At 55.7% G+C, this 14,614-nt stretch overlaps 1 protein-coding gene across 1 annotated transcript; it reads left to right on the forward strand.

The window, feature by feature from the left end:
• The first annotated feature begins 417 nt into the window (after nucleotides 1–417).
• On the forward strand, nucleotides 418–3,041 carry LOC117998973 (trefoil factor 1-like). Its single transcript, XM_034987887.1, has 3 exons — nucleotides 418–493; nucleotides 2,733–2,885; nucleotides 2,995–3,041. Exons 1-3 carry the CDS (start codon nucleotides 418–420, stop codon nucleotides 3,039–3,041), a joined length of 276 nt encoding a protein of 91 aa, XP_034843778.1.
• The last annotated feature ends 11,573 nt before the right edge of the window (nucleotides 3,042–14,614 follow it).

Genomic DNA, 14,614 nt, shown 5'->3' on the forward strand with positions numbered 1-14,614 from the left:
CATCGGCTCCGAGTCGGACCGCCATGGAGGGCGACCCCATGAGCCACTGTTGACACAACCGTGCCTTCTGGGGCCAGCTCTCCCATGAGTCACCCTTCCATGAGCGTAATGTTGACATCTGCAGGAGGGCCTCCGCTGCGGTTAGCGATCTGGTCAGGCCCAAGGGACAGGAGGGACTTTCTGAACCTCGAGTCCTTCATTCAGGATGATTACGTGCCTCGGCACTTGCCCCTATCAGCGAACTCGTTTTAATCAGCGGAGAGTACCTGGAATGGAGGACCGGGGGATCCCTCCTTAGGCAAATGTTACCTAACACTCCTGAGGCAAACAGAGCCTGCGCATAAATGCAGGGCCTGCACCGGGTCCCGTCCCTGACTCGTGGTCTCCCCTGGAGCAGAGAGGAAGGTCACGGCCGCCATGGAGCCCAGGGTGATGTGCGTCTTGGTGTTGGCGTGTGTGCTGACCCTCAGCTCCCTGGCCCAGGGCGAGCTCGGTAAGCGGCCCCCCTCCCGCATCAGCCCCCCTGGTGGTGCCTGAACCACAGACCATGTGTTTGAGCCGAGCGCCATGCTGGGCCCTGGGAGGATTTGGGGGGTGAAGGCCCGTGGAGAGCAGCATCCAGGCCACGGCCACGGAAGCTCTGAGCACCGCTGTGAGCACGTGGGCGCCCTGATCCCTGCTCGCTGTGTTCGGCGCTGACACCCTGAGCACCAGATCTCAAGGGCCGTCTCGGAGGTGTGGTGGGAGAACAGCTCCCCAGACGTCCACGCCGGCCTCCCTCAGGTCAAAGCCACCCCGATGCCCAAGGGCCCATTCCGTGGATGAGCGTCCCCCGAGGACGCCCGCAGGCTCTGCGGTCCCGGTGTGTGGGTTCCGTGGGTGCCACAACCGACAGAGTGCCCTGCTCCCTTGAGCCACCATCTCAGCCTCTGGACCGGGACGTTGGCCTCAAGGGGCTTGGGGGAGGGACAAGGCCTCCAGAGAGCGCTTTGCGAGGTACCCTGTGCTCAGTAAGTGTTATTTATTTTCATTAGATGCTGTAGTTTCCCAGGTTTTCAAAACCAGGATTTCCATAGAGGTTTGAGGAGGGGGAGAGGAACCGTGGTTTCCGCGCATCTTGGGGTACCTTTCGAGGACCCGATGGAGAACGATGAAGAAAGGGGTGTAGGGAGAGGGACGACGGAGGCACCAGGTGGCCACTTGGAATGCCCCCAAGGCAGGGACAGGCTAAGGCCGGAAAGGACACGCGGGCTTTGGGCCTGGAGAAGACGCGGCTCTGCCGTGGAGGAGGCCGGGAGTGCGGCCACGCGGCCGCCCCCAGGCCAGGCTGTGGATCCCTCTCCCCGGCCGACCCTGCTTGGCCCTCTGGCCCGAGGCTCACCCCTTCTCTGTGCGTTAGCAATCTGTCACAAGGCATCCAGAAACTCGACTGCAAGCACAGCCCGGTAGAGACCGTTCCCGTCTAGGTCCGTCCTGTGCCGGTAAATGGGTGGACAGAGCTCGGAAACCTGGAGCCCCGTCCCACCCCAGCTGCCGCTTCCTCCTCCGGCAGGTGGCCAGGACACAGAGCCGTGTCTGAGCATGCACGAGCACACACACACACATGCACACACATGCACACACGCACGCACAGCTCCTCCCAACTTCACAACTGCCCTGCGGGTGGGCGCCGCCGCCTTCCCTCTCTGGTGGGGAGCCAGACGCGGGGAGGCTGAAGTCCTGCAGAGGCCCCCCAGCCGGTGGGTGGGAGATGGGCCAGGCCTTCCCGCGAAGCCACAGACCCCTCCTTCAGAGAAAGCTTGAGGCGATCCGTGGAGGGGAACGCAGAAGCCCGTGGAGGGCAGCTCCCGCGTGGGCTCGCCTTCTCAATGCCCGGCTGGGTTAACGGGGTTCAGCCCCTTCAGTTCCCGTGTGTAGACCACACGGCAGCCCTGCCTCCCCAGCGTGTCTCCCCCCAACCCGCGTGTTCTCCACCGTCTTGGCTCCCATCGTCCCCCACCCCCCAGCCCCGGGTTAAAGCTGCTGAGAGGTTGAAGGCATCCACCGACCCCAGCCTCTGTCTTTCCTACAAACGGACTACACCTCCTAAAATACACCTTGCTCTTTCTCGACTGCCTTTGAACACCTGCTCCCTCTGCAGGGTACACCCATCGTGGCCTTCATCCCCACCTGGGAACCTCCTCCCATAGGAAGCCCTCCTCGCTTTGTTCTCTGCCTTGTCCTTGTCCCTCCTGTGCTTGCCTTCAGTGCAGTGGGGTGGCCTCATGGTGGCCCCATTCACTTGCTCTTCTCCTCCATTAGACTGTTAGCTTCTTAACCAAGACTTCTCTATTTTTAATTTCTGGGTGCATCCCCCGGCACAGGGCCCAACAGGAGCTCGGTCCTTGAGCGACCTTCACTGTCTACTTTTGCCGTGCTAATTTCTGTTTCTAGCATACACAAATGGTGTTCCACAGATATTATTGACTGAGTAAAGCTAAAGGATTGTGTGTTGAAGTGAACGAATGCATGGATAAATTACGTAGGTAGGTGTAAAGTTTGCAAATCCTGGGCACCTTGCATTTGCCCTGAGCTGAAGGGTTTTCCTACCAGGAGAGGGGGCTGGGATGTCCCTCTTGTAGCCTGAGCCCTAAGTCCCCATCCGTGGCACCGGCTGGCTGCTGGTTCAACTGGCGAGGGAAGACGGACGTCAGCCAGCGACTTACCCTCCCCCTTGCCCCCTGCACCTCCAGAGACGTGTGTGGTGGCCCCCCACCACAGAACAAACTGTGGCATTCCGGGTATCACGCCTTCCCAGTGCAAAGCCAAAGGCTGCTGTTTCGACAACACTGTTCGTGGAGTCCCGTGGTGCTTCCACCCTGTGGCCGTGGACGACACTACTGATGGTATGGCCAGGGAGGCTCTGTGGGGTCTGAGGGTGTAGGATTAGGGAGAAAACCGCAGGGGAGCGGGGGCCCTAGTCTGCACGGCCAGCTGTGTTTGTACCCGCACCAGGGGCCGCGGGCGAGCGTGGGGAGGTGGTGCAGCCTGCATCAGGCTGATGTCGGGCTGGGGACACAAAGACCAGGCTGGGAGGCCGCTTGGCAAGGAGCCCCATTTGTCCCTGTGTTTCTTCACATCACTGAGTGCAAGGCCGTGAAGGATCCTGGTAGCGCTTTATCCCTGCTTGGGTGGGATTGGAGAGAGCAGCTGAAATAGGAAGGCGGGGAGTGTTTTCTAAGGACTTTTCCCCTTGGTGCTTCCAAGTGGCATCTCTGTAGTTATTCACAAGTGAACAAACCGTGGGGTTTTCACTGCCTGTGTCTCCTTCTCACACCTCACCCTTCAGGGGAATGCTCCTTGTAGACGCGCCAGGAGCTGCAATGGCCTCAGCCGGCAGCCAGGAGCCCAGCCACGTCACCGGCAGGCACTCGGGGCCCTCCGCATCTGCGCCTCGGCTCCTGGACAGACGGCACACACCCCTGGACTCAAAAATAGCTGAACGATTAAAGGAGATGAATGTTACTCGTGCTTTCAGTTCTTTTCAAAAAATTGCAAATGATTGTCCTCTCTTGGAGAGGGAGGTACCCCATTTCCACATGTGGCCTCTCGTCCTACGTGGGCTCACCCCACCTCGGGGAGGCGCGGGCTCAGAGGAGAGAATGAGGTGTGTGTGCCAGCACTTGGTGTCAGCGCACAAGGCTGTTAGATTGTGGCGGGCAGCTCGAGCGCCCTGGGGAGTGCAGCTGCTCTGGCCCCCAGCGCCAGGCAGATGGGCTCTCCCCGCTGACAGGGAGCACCAGGCCTGTTTTCTGGGGACCTGCTACTCATTCCCCACCTTATTTCTTACCTGACTTCCAGTCTATGAAAAGCGGGGGCCACTCTTTCAGCCGGGGGAGTCTCTAGGACTTCGTTCTGACTCATGAGGCAGCAGGGCATCTACTTGGAGGCTCTGGGGAATGACTTTTCCTCCTTGGAAGAAGAGCTCCCTCTTGCTGCCCTGGCCAGCCCCTGCGGCCTGCCTTTGGATGTGTGGCGTGAGAGTGCGATGCGGTGCTTCGAGCAGCCGTTCTGTGCTAATGAGGAAAAGCCACAGAACTAGAGCCCTGACATCCCTGAGCTATGATTTGACTCACGCACCCTGAGACTTCATGCTGAGTCAACCCAAAAGTTCTGACGGGTTAGAGCACTGTTGGCTGGGGTTCCCCTTCCTTGTTAGCACATCACCAGGGCCCAGCTACACGGGTGGGGGCACACTCTCGCCCAACGTGAACCGCTTAGGCTGAGTCCCCCAGGCCGGGCCCTTGAGCTGTTAAAGGACTGCGGGCAATCCATTTGTTCCCGCCTCTGCACCTGGCAACCTCTCCCTAAGCCATCTGTGCGGCTCAGGCTCTCGGCTGGAAACCTCGGGCTCAGCATCAGACGCGAGCAGCAACAGAGGGAAGCGTGGGGGGAGTCAAAGGCATGTCTTTGTTCTCGAAACCAGCTCCCTTCCGAATGATCCTTCATCCTTATCTTCATCCCCTGTCTCCCCTCCGTAACTGAGGAGAACGGGGCCGAGAATGTTTACCAGCTCGCCTGTGTGAACGGACCCACAGCCCGACCGGCCCGGCCACCCTCGTGGATCACAGGCTTACTGATAATTTCAAGGATGCAATGAGAGGAAGCTCGGGGGGGCGGCTAGAGCAACCCCCATCTTGTTCCTTCCTGTGCGCAGGTGCCCTAACGCACTGAATAGATGAGGTCTCTAGTGGGGCTGACACAGTGGGGAGTTTGATCATGAGATGTCTCCCTTTACCACCCCCCCCCAGAGCTGTGTGGTGTTGGTGACACTTTCCATGACGTGGAGACGGGGGGCTCCGTGACTTGAAGTGCTCCTGTGGCTGGGGGTGCCCAGCAGGGACGGGCATTTGTCCTGGCGAGTGCATCTGGTCGGGGGGCCCCAGCCAGGGGACAAGGTGACTGACTAGGTGGGTCCCCAGCGAGGGAGGGCTGGCTAATGGCTTCAGCTCCCCCTCCCAGCATGTGACACGGAGAGAAATCCGGGTCCGCCATCCACCATGGGCCGTCCAGGATGTGGGGGTGCATGATCTTGGCTCCACCATCTGGACCGCAGACCTAGAGAGAGCCTGGGGATTCTTGCCGGGATGGCCCTGCCTCAGGCTGGTGGGGACCCACGTCCTTCTGTCCCTGCTGGGGAGGTGGGACACAGGGAGTGGTCTAGGCCACTCGGTCCTTGTGGAAAATTGCAACCTCCCCAAGCATCCGCTACGAGGCTGCAGCCGAGGGGAGGGAGAGAAAACAGTCGGGCGGCCAGTGCGGGGGGCCTGACAGAGAGCCAGTGGGTGACGCACCCCAAGAGCTCCAGGACCCGAGGGCCTCAAGGAATGCTCAGGGCAGGTCTCCGGCATGTGCCCCTCCATCCCTTGGTCCCTCCAGCCCTTGGGAGCCCCAGCTCCCTGAAGCTTTGCTGGGTGGGCTGTGGAGCCCAAGGGGTGGAGGCTGAGGCTGCATGAGCAGGTGCAGAGGCTGGAGCTGGGGGCAGGGGGCACTGGGGATGTGCGACTTCCTCCTTGGGTTCAAACAGAGAATGGATGGTGCTGGCAGGACAGAGAGGCCCAACGACAATGTGAGGGGCTGTGCCCTCAGGGCTGGGAACTCAGAGAAGTCATCACAGCCTGTGGGGTGGACCCCTGGACACCTTCCTGGCCCCCCCAGGGCCCCTTCCAGACCACCACCCTCCAGGCCCCCTCTGGGCCCCTCCCGGCCCCCTTCCAGGCCCCTCCTGGCCCCTCGCAGCCCCCTCCAGGCCCTCTCCAAGTCCCCTCCTGGCACCCTCCAGACCACCACCCTCCAGGCCCCGTCTGAGCTCCTCCCGGCCCCCTCCAGGCCCCCTCCTGGCATCCTCTAGACCACCACCCTGCAGGCCCCCTCTGGGCTCCTCCCGGCCCCCTTCCAGGCCCCTCCCGGCCCCCTCTCATCTACCCCCCAGGCCACCCTTTTGACCCCTTCCAGACTACCACCCTCCAGGCCCCCTCTGGGTCCCTCCCGGCCCCCTTCCAGGCCCCTCCTGGCGCCCTCCTGGCCCCTCCTGGCCCCTTCCCTACCCCCTTCCCTGCCCCCTCCCAGGCCCCTCCTGGGCCCTCTAGGCCACCCTCCAGACAAATGTCCTGGCCCCCTCCTGGCCCCCTCCCAGCCCCCTTCCAGGCCCCCTCTCCCAGCAGGGAGAGTCCCGGGTGGCCAGTTGGCGGCTGCCTGAGGCCCCTGAGTCCTTGAGGCACCTTGGGAGAGGGGTGGGAACAGGCAGCTATAACAATAAAGTGCTTTCGTGGGAACAGTTCTGCCGATAAGGCACAAGGAAGGACGTGTCTCTCATGCATGTGCATATGCACATGCACATGCGTGCACACACACACACGCACACGCACACACTTGGCTCTTAAAGGGCCCAGGGAAGCTGGGCTGAGGGTGGCCATTTGGGGGCAAGCCCTCTGCAACTTGCACCATTGGATTTCCCTCAGAAGAGAGGAGGCCATCCTGATAATTGCTGTCTTTGAATACATTGCTTGGCAGTGGAAAGTTTTATATATTTCCTATTTTGCTTTTAGAAACAGGCTTTCCACCTCAGAGCAATGCAATGGAGTGATGTGTCTGTTTAAAGTTGGCTTGGTTTTACTAGGCATGAAGCTGAAATGCCAGCCTGACCCATTTAACACCTGGCAAAGCTGTCTGTGCCATCCTGCCATCTTCTACCAGCCTGGAAAGCGGAAACTCAGGAGACCTTCTAGAACTTCCCATGTCCTTCAAGGACTTCAGACAAAAGTTCAGACCTCTCTCGTGGGCGGAGCTCCCCGTTTCGGGGGGAGTTGGGGATCTCCTAGGTAGACAGCCGGCGGGGGAGAGAGTTGTATCTTCGTTAGACTTGGAATCTCAGAATGTGACAGAGGAGCTTCCAGGGGTGGAGCGGTGGGGAGGACGATGGAGAGGGCCCAGGGCAGTGTGGGAGCACGTGCTGCCCCTGAGGCCGGTGGGGCTGGGGCTCCGGATACTAACCGCTCCCCCGCCTTCTCCTTCAATGTGAGTGGGTGTGTGAGTCAGTGGCCACCATCCCCGGCAGCGAAGGACCACACCTTGTGTGGCTTCCCCAACAGACATTTACCGTCTCCCAGCTCCAGAGGCTGGATGTCCAGCATCCACGCGTTGGCGGGGCTGGTTCCGCCCGTCCGTGTGTGCAGCCTTCTCCCCCCATCCTCCCATGGGCGTCCCGCTGTGCATGTCTGTGTCCTAAGACACCAGTCTTACTGCATCAGGGCCCACCCTATGGGCCTCCTTGTACCTTAATCACCTTTTGAAAGATCTTATCTCTAAATCAAGTCACGTTCTGATTACGGGGGGTCAGGACTTCAACAGATGAATTGGGTGGGAGCCCCATTCAGCCCGTGACAGCTGGTGTCTGTTCCTTGCTACCAAGGAGCCCTAATCGATGCAGATCACCACAGGGGAGGTGTCATGATCATCTTCTACATCTGAGACTGGTCAATCTGCCGATAATGGTAGGAAAACAAATGCAATATGCGAAACTGAAAATGTGTCCAGTACAGAGAGTGGGAAACTTGTGGCCTGTGGATGTGGGTGGCGCTCCTGAGATGTCTTAAATGTAGACAGCTGGTAACCTGTAGGATGCGTTACACAATAAAAAGAAAGGAATGAGCAGAAATGTACTATAGATAGGCAGGGATGGAAAGGCCAAGCGATCGGAAGCAGACTGTGCGTGTCCAGGCTGAAAACTCTGATATCTCTAAATCAGGGACCCACCAATAACCCCTGTCATGGCCCTCATCAGGCCCATGTGTCAGCCCCAGAAACACAGACTAATGTCACGGCTGCCCTGTGGGTCACCACGGGCTCCAGCTGGGCCGGCAATGCTTGCCCTGAGTCTCTCTGATAGAGCTCAGGCATGGTGGCCCCTGGTGCCGTCCGTGTCCCAGCCCCTTGCTCAAGCCCCATTGCTGGTCCTGGGTAGCCTGCGTTGGTGGGAAGGCTGAGAGCAGGACAGAACATTACCCAGGGTCCAGGTATGTGGTCCTTCCGCCCACCTGCACCCCCGGCAAAGCATTAACCTGCCACTTCTCCTGCCTCTTGATTTTCACACATGGTGTCCATTGATTTTCCATTCTCTGTGGCTTTGATCCACAAGGCTTTCTGTTCTGTGACTGGTCGTGTACTTGGAGGCTTCCATTGCTTCTGGATAATTTCCAAACAATAACAGGATTCTGTTCAGAAAATGTTGATCTAAGGATTAGACCAGGAACCGGTTCTCGAAGCCGAATTGTGGTTTAAGATCTTATTTGTAGGGTCACTGGGAAGGATATTGTTAGTTTAAGAAAACTCCCTCGCCTTTCTTTTTGAGTGTGGGGAGGGGTGGTCGGGGGAAATGTTCAATGCTTGCGACCCTGATAGGAACATCAGCTAATAAGAGAGAGACACACTTGGCAAATCCAGCATGGGACTTACAGGAAGGTATCAAAGGCTCCTAGGACACAGTCACGTTTTTAAAAGATTTTATTTATTCATTTGAGACACAGAGATAGAGAGAGAGAGCATGAGCAGGGGAGAGGCAGAGGGAGAGGGAGAAGCAGGTTTCCCGCCGAGCAGGGAGCCCGATGCGGGCTCAATCCCAGGACCCTGGGATCAGGACCTGAGCTGAAGGCAGACGCGTAACGACCGAGCCACCCAGGCACCCCTCAAACATTTCTAAGTTTTAAGATTGGCCGGATCGCGGCTTGTCTCAGCAGGGTGCCAAATAAAACAAAACAAAACACCCACTCAGACACCAAAGAGACACCTTAAAGCAATTTAAACCTTGATGAAAATCTCTCAGAGAAGTTCAAGGAGGAATTTCATCACACAACACCCTGAAAAATGTGCTAAAATTTATGTCTGTCCAATTATATCCCTCAAATATAACTTATCAAGACATTTCCGATGTCATTCCCTCCCAGATTCAGTATCAAAATTCCCATCAGCATCAGTTGATTTGCTTATTTCTTCTCCCAGCTTTGGCCACGTTCTTTATTATGTAGATACATTTAGTCCTGGGCTTTAAAAGATTCTGTTATTTACCCACCTTACTGAGCAGCACAACTAAACTGCAGAAACCAAACCAGAAACTTACAACGCTGGGAAGACTGGTGGGGACCTCTGCCTTTCTGGATTTGGTGTGATTATGCATGTAAACGTTGGAAATAAAAATACGTTTTCCCCTGATGGTACTGTAACAACGAGATATTTATACGACTCAGGTTTTAAAAGGCATGTGAGACTTTGAAAAGCATTTAAAATTCCTTCTTCCACCTCTCCTTTTACAGATGAGGACACTAATCAGGAGACAGGAGGAGGCTTGCCTAGTTTATTTGCATATATCCCTATTTAGATACTGTTTCATGAATTAGAGAAGGTAATTTGGGTAAGAGGCAACACAAGGTGGACAAGTTCCTGCCTCGGTTCCCAGTCATGTGAGCAGACTAGGTCAGGTTTCCGGGATACAACGTGAGTGAGGCGAGGTCTCCATCTCACCCTACGCGAACTTGCCGTGTTACTTGGGCAAATCCTTTTACCTCTACAGACCATGAAATGGGGGTGAAATCTTAGCTCTGACTCGGGATGGTTGTAGGGATTAAACGAGATAGAGCATGTGAAATCCTTAGAAGATCACCTGGCACAAAGTCAGCCTGCAATGCGTGTTAGCTGTTCTCTTTCGTACAATCAATAAAGGAATAAGGAATGTGGAAATCCACTTCACGTGCAGGTGTTGGGAACTAGGTGAACTAGGGTGTGTGGGGGGGTGAAGGGTGCCTGTCCTCACTCTGGTGAAAGTGAATTCTTCTTGGAAAAGTTGGCCCCTTAGTTAGGAGCTGAAGGACGGGCAGGCTGAACGGTCAGGGTGCGTCCAGAGAAGAGCAAGTTCTTACACTGTCAGAGGCCCAGTAGCACAAGAGAGTGGTGGTGGTGATGGGGCGGGGGGACCAGTTCCTACAGAGTCTTGCTTTTCATACCCAGGAACCTGTACTTGGTCTTTACCCTACAGGTTGTGGGGAGTGCAGGGTGGCAAGGGAGTGACATATATAGAGTTGCCCTTTTTAAAGATAATTAAGGAAGCAAGCTTTTGTCTGGTTGGGGCCCAAACCCCCAACTTTTGTCTGTGGCTGAGACCCTAGATGGGAGACAGTTGCTGCAAACCAAGGGAGAAGCCTCGCCGACCGGACTGCATGGCACCCGGCCAGGTGGGAAGTGGTGGCACCTCCTGTGGGACTCATGCCCTCCTCAGCCACAAGAACGGCCTTGAAAATTTCTCAGGCAACAGGTTTGCAAGTGGCCAATTCTCGGGGTTTTTGTTTGTCTTAAAAAAAAAAGTATTTTGAAATCTCTGTGCCTTCTGCTCATTTTTGCTGTGAACCCAGAACTGCTCTGAAAAAACAAAATCCATGTTTTAAAAGAGGCTTTTGCTTTTATCGTTGAGGGATACTCTCACTGAGTATAAAATTCTGACCTTATAACAGTTGGTTTCTTTTCTTCCAGCACTTAAAAATCATCATTCTGTTCCTTCTGGTGTGCACCGTTTCAGCGAGAAGTCAGCTGCGTTGCCCTGAATGTGGGGAACTTCAGGGGCTGTAAGAATTCTTGTAATCACTTATTTTCAACAATATGATCATGCTTTGCCTTGATATGGTTCTCTTTGTATTTATCTTGCTTGAAGTTTATTGAGCTTCTAGGATATATGGGTTTATGTTTTTCATCAAGTTTCCCCCCCAAGATTGTCCATTATTTCTTCAAATACTTCTTCTCTCCTCTCCTTCTGGCACACCAATTACAAGTCTGTTAGACCCCTTGACACTGTCCCCCGGGGGCCCTGAAGTTCTGTTCATTGTGTTCAGCCCCCTTTCTCTGCTTCAGTTTGGAGAATTTATACTGCGCTGGCTTCTGATAAACCAGCTGTTTCTTCCACAGTATCTAATCTAAAGCCCATACAGTGGATTTCTTCCTTTCGGATACTGTGTTTTCATGTCTGGAATTTCCACTTGCTTCTTTTCTAGTTTCTATTCTCCATTCAGATTTTTAAATGTGTTCTCTCATTATATTTTTGTGTTTCTTTAAATGTTTGAGCAGTTAAATGCAGCTTCTGGGTCTATCTTTATTCACTGGTCTTTCTAATGACTATGGGTCATGTTTTCCTGCTTCTTCACACATCTGGTGGTGTCTGGTTTTGTGTGAAACATCATGGATGCAATGTCGTGTGTCTGGGTTTTATTGTCTCCCTTAGTAAATTGCTGAGTTTGTTCTGCTGGGCAGTTAATTTGCTTGCCAGGTGAACCTGATTCTTTTAAGACTTGTTTTACCATTATGCTAGAATAGGCACAGAGTGCCTTTCCTCTAGAACTAGATCAAGCCTACTTTTATGGCACATTGTGGACTGAATGTTTGCGTACCCCTAAAATTCATCTGTTAAGGTCCTAACGCCCAATATGATTGTATTTGGGGGTGGGAACTTTGGGAAGTAATTAGGGTTAGGTGAGGTCCTGAGGATGGAGTCCTCATGGTGGGACACCAGAGAGCTTATTCTCTCTCTCTCTCTCCACCAGGTGAGGACACAGTGAGAAGGTGGTGTCTGCAGACCAGGAGGAGGGCCCTCCCCAGAACCAGACCATGTGGGGAGCCTGATCTTGGACTTCCGGCCTCCAGAACTGTGAGAGACAAATGTCAGCTCTTTAAGGCACCGTGTCTGTGTATTTTGAGTAAGACATGACGCGGCCTTATGAGTCCCTGCTGAATGCCCCACCTGGCCAGTAAGCCTTCTCCCCATGGCGGTCAGAGCTCAGACGATTTCTGTGTTGTGGTTGCCCCGCTACGTTCTCCCCCCCCAAGTGCATGTTCTTTCCCGGCAGCTTCTGCTGCCTGCCCTTGTCTTCAGGGGCAGCTAAATCTTTGACGAAAACCCCAGAGAGACCACCACTCATATTTCTGGAGCGCCCTCTTCTCTGGGCCCCTACCCTGAAAATCCACTGCCTCTGTGGCTTCTAGTTCCAGCGTCCGTCCCCACAGCCCGGCGAGCCTGCCTGCTCGGTGCGGTCGCCTCGCTGGGCTGTGGTCCAGACGGTAGCTCCAGGCAGAGCACAGGGTGACCGAGGGACTCCTGCACTGCCTCCTTCTCTCAGCCGGCCTCTGCCTGTTGCTCAGCATCTGGACATGTTCTGTCACATAGTTCCAGTTTCTTATGCCGGGGAGGGAGAGTCTGGTACCAGTCTCTCCATCATAGTCAGAAGCAGAGGTCCACGCGGGTGATATCTGAGGACGTTCCCATTGATGATTTCTGTTTTCTCTGTGAACTGATAGACAATACCACCCCCCAAAGTTTGCAGAATGGTAGTGAGAGCGGGTGGAGAAGGATAGCTTCAAAGAAGGATTATAATGCCAGTGAGAGCCAGGATCCGTCTGAGACCCTGCATCGACAGTGGCCCTAGTCAGAGGCGGGTGTGAGGTGGGCTCAGCTGTGGGGCTGGGCCTGGAGGCAGCAAGCAGATGGGTGCACGCTGCGTACCAGGACAGCGGGAGGAGCAGATAGAGTGGGGACCGTGCGGACCAGGCTGGGAAAGAGGGAGGGTGGAAGGGACGGGCATGATGGTGCTCACAGAGGGAAAGAGAGGGATTGAGGCAGTGGAGGGCCTTCGGATTTGAAGAACAGGTGTGGTGGGAATAACAGAGAAGATGTTAGATGCTTAGGACATCCTGAACAGAAAGGACATTAGCATGTCTTCTTTCTGAGTAGAGGATGAGTTCCAAGTGTGGTTGTGGGAGACACGTAGCAGACATGGAGTAGGGACGGATGTTTCTAGAGATGAGGACGAAATGAAAAGCCGAGTGGCTATGAATTTGGATGAACTGTTCACTGGAATGCAGAAGCCATCTGGGATGTTGCTAGGTTGTGGCGTGACAAGGGACACTGAACTCAGTGCTAAATCCTTAACGAAATTGACAGGCTGAAGGTCAGGAGATGACAGGGGGCAGGGGCATCGGAAGTCGTCCAGGACACAGCCTGCATCCCCGAGGAGCATGGTTTTGCATGCACGGGGAGATGCTGGGGCACAAGGCCAGCATCCAGCCCCCCAGCCTGAGCCCCTGTGATGCGCACGCGGCCCCCGAGCACAGTCTCGGAGGCTGTGTTGAGCATAGCCCCGCACTCAGGTAGGGCGCCGCTGACATGGGAGATGTTGCCTCTATTATCATGATTTGCCCACAGCTCCAAGTAACTTGGCTTGAAGCAAGTGAGCCTTTTTCTAAGTCATACAGAAGCACCGTGTGGACAGTTGGTGCCCTGGGTGGGGCCTGAGCACCTCTCCTGGGATGAGCACAAGGGAAGCGTGTCCGGGAAGGGAAGCGTGTCTGGGAAGGCACAGGCTTCTGCTGGTGCCGGGGGTGAGGGGGAGAGACCAGGGGCTCGGCATGGATGAGGGGGTTCTGCAGGACTCCTGGAAGGGCCAGGATGGGGGCGGTGGGAGGAAGTGGGTAGCAGGTCAGGGAGAGGAAGCAGAGTGGGGAGACAATGGTCACTCGGGACCCTTATGTCTTGCTGGTGACCAAAGATGGCGGGGACATGGGATGGGGAAAGTTGACTTTCCAAGATTTCAAGGAATGTGGTGGCTGCCCAGGGGGTCAGGGACCTGGACTGGAGGGGCTGGAGTGGGTCAGGCAGAAGCTTTCTGGACCCCGAGAACGCTGGGCTTTGGATTCTGTGCATCTCTGGGTCCCTGGCTGCTCAACCCGCGATTTACAGATGGGGCCCCTCCTGCAAGGCATCAGGCGGTGGGGGCTCACGGCCTCCTCTCTGCCCCAAATCTTCCCTCTTTGTCCCTTGGGGTGCCTCCCTGTCCCTCCTCTCCCCTCTCCCCCCATCCCATCCATGGACTCTGCCCCGGAGCTTTGCACCCCTGCGCATGGGCATGCTTATGTCTTTAGGAAACACACAGGGCTCCCATGGAAGAATAACAGAGGCATTTTGGGGTTTGCTGAAACAAGCTTGTGATTTTTACACACCAGCCTCATGCCCACGGGGAGCAGCCCCTCCCCAAGACGGAGCCAAGGAGACACAGAAGACTAGGGGCTGGCAGAGGCATCCACGACGACCTTGAGGTGGGGTCTTCTCTATGCCTCTGCCGGCTTGGTCGTTTTCCCCAGGAACCTTGGGTCTAATATTAAAAAAAAAAAAATTATGTGATAACCACGTACTTTATCAGGAGACATACCAGGCTTATCCCTTCCTGGGTGTGACCCTGGGGCTGCCCAGTGCCAGACGTGCATGTGGCCGCTTTTCCACGTTGGCATCCTGGTGCGACCTGGCTCCTGGCCCCGGGACGGCATGGGAGCTCCTGCCGGGAGCCTTGCCCGTAGGCACGGCCACTCGGTCTCCTGCCCAGCGGCCTATCTCAGCTCCTTTTCCCAACAAAGGACCCGAGGGGTTGGTGCCACAGGGGACAGAGAAAAGTTATTTGAGTTTGCTGAGCAAACAGAGAGGACATTATAAAACAGCTCATGGCAGTGGGCGGTGCGTATTCGGTAGGCGGCCCCAGCGTGTGGTGTGGAC

The sequence above is a fragment of the Mirounga leonina genome, unplaced genomic scaffold, assembly GCF_011800145.1.
Source record: "Mirounga leonina isolate KUSES-001 unplaced genomic scaffold, KU_Mleo_1.0 Mir_419, whole genome shotgun sequence".
Taxonomy (NCBI): Eukaryota; Metazoa; Chordata; class Mammalia; order Carnivora; family Phocidae; genus Mirounga; species Mirounga leonina.

Bases quoted from the DNA above. Each gene is read 5' to 3' on its own strand.
- LOC117998973 (XM_034987887.1), top strand. From the start codon at position 418: ATGGAGCCCAGGGTGATGTGCGTCTTGGTGTTGGCGTGTGTGCTGACC. The intron at 494-2,732 runs GTAAGCGGCCCC...CTGCACCTCCAG, and splicing joins CCTGGCCCAGGGCGAGCTCG to AGACGTGTGTGGTGGCCCCC. The intron at 2,886-2,994 runs GTATGGCCAGGG...TACCCGCACCAG, and splicing joins CGTGGACGACACTACTGATG to GGGCCGCGGGCGAGCGTGGG.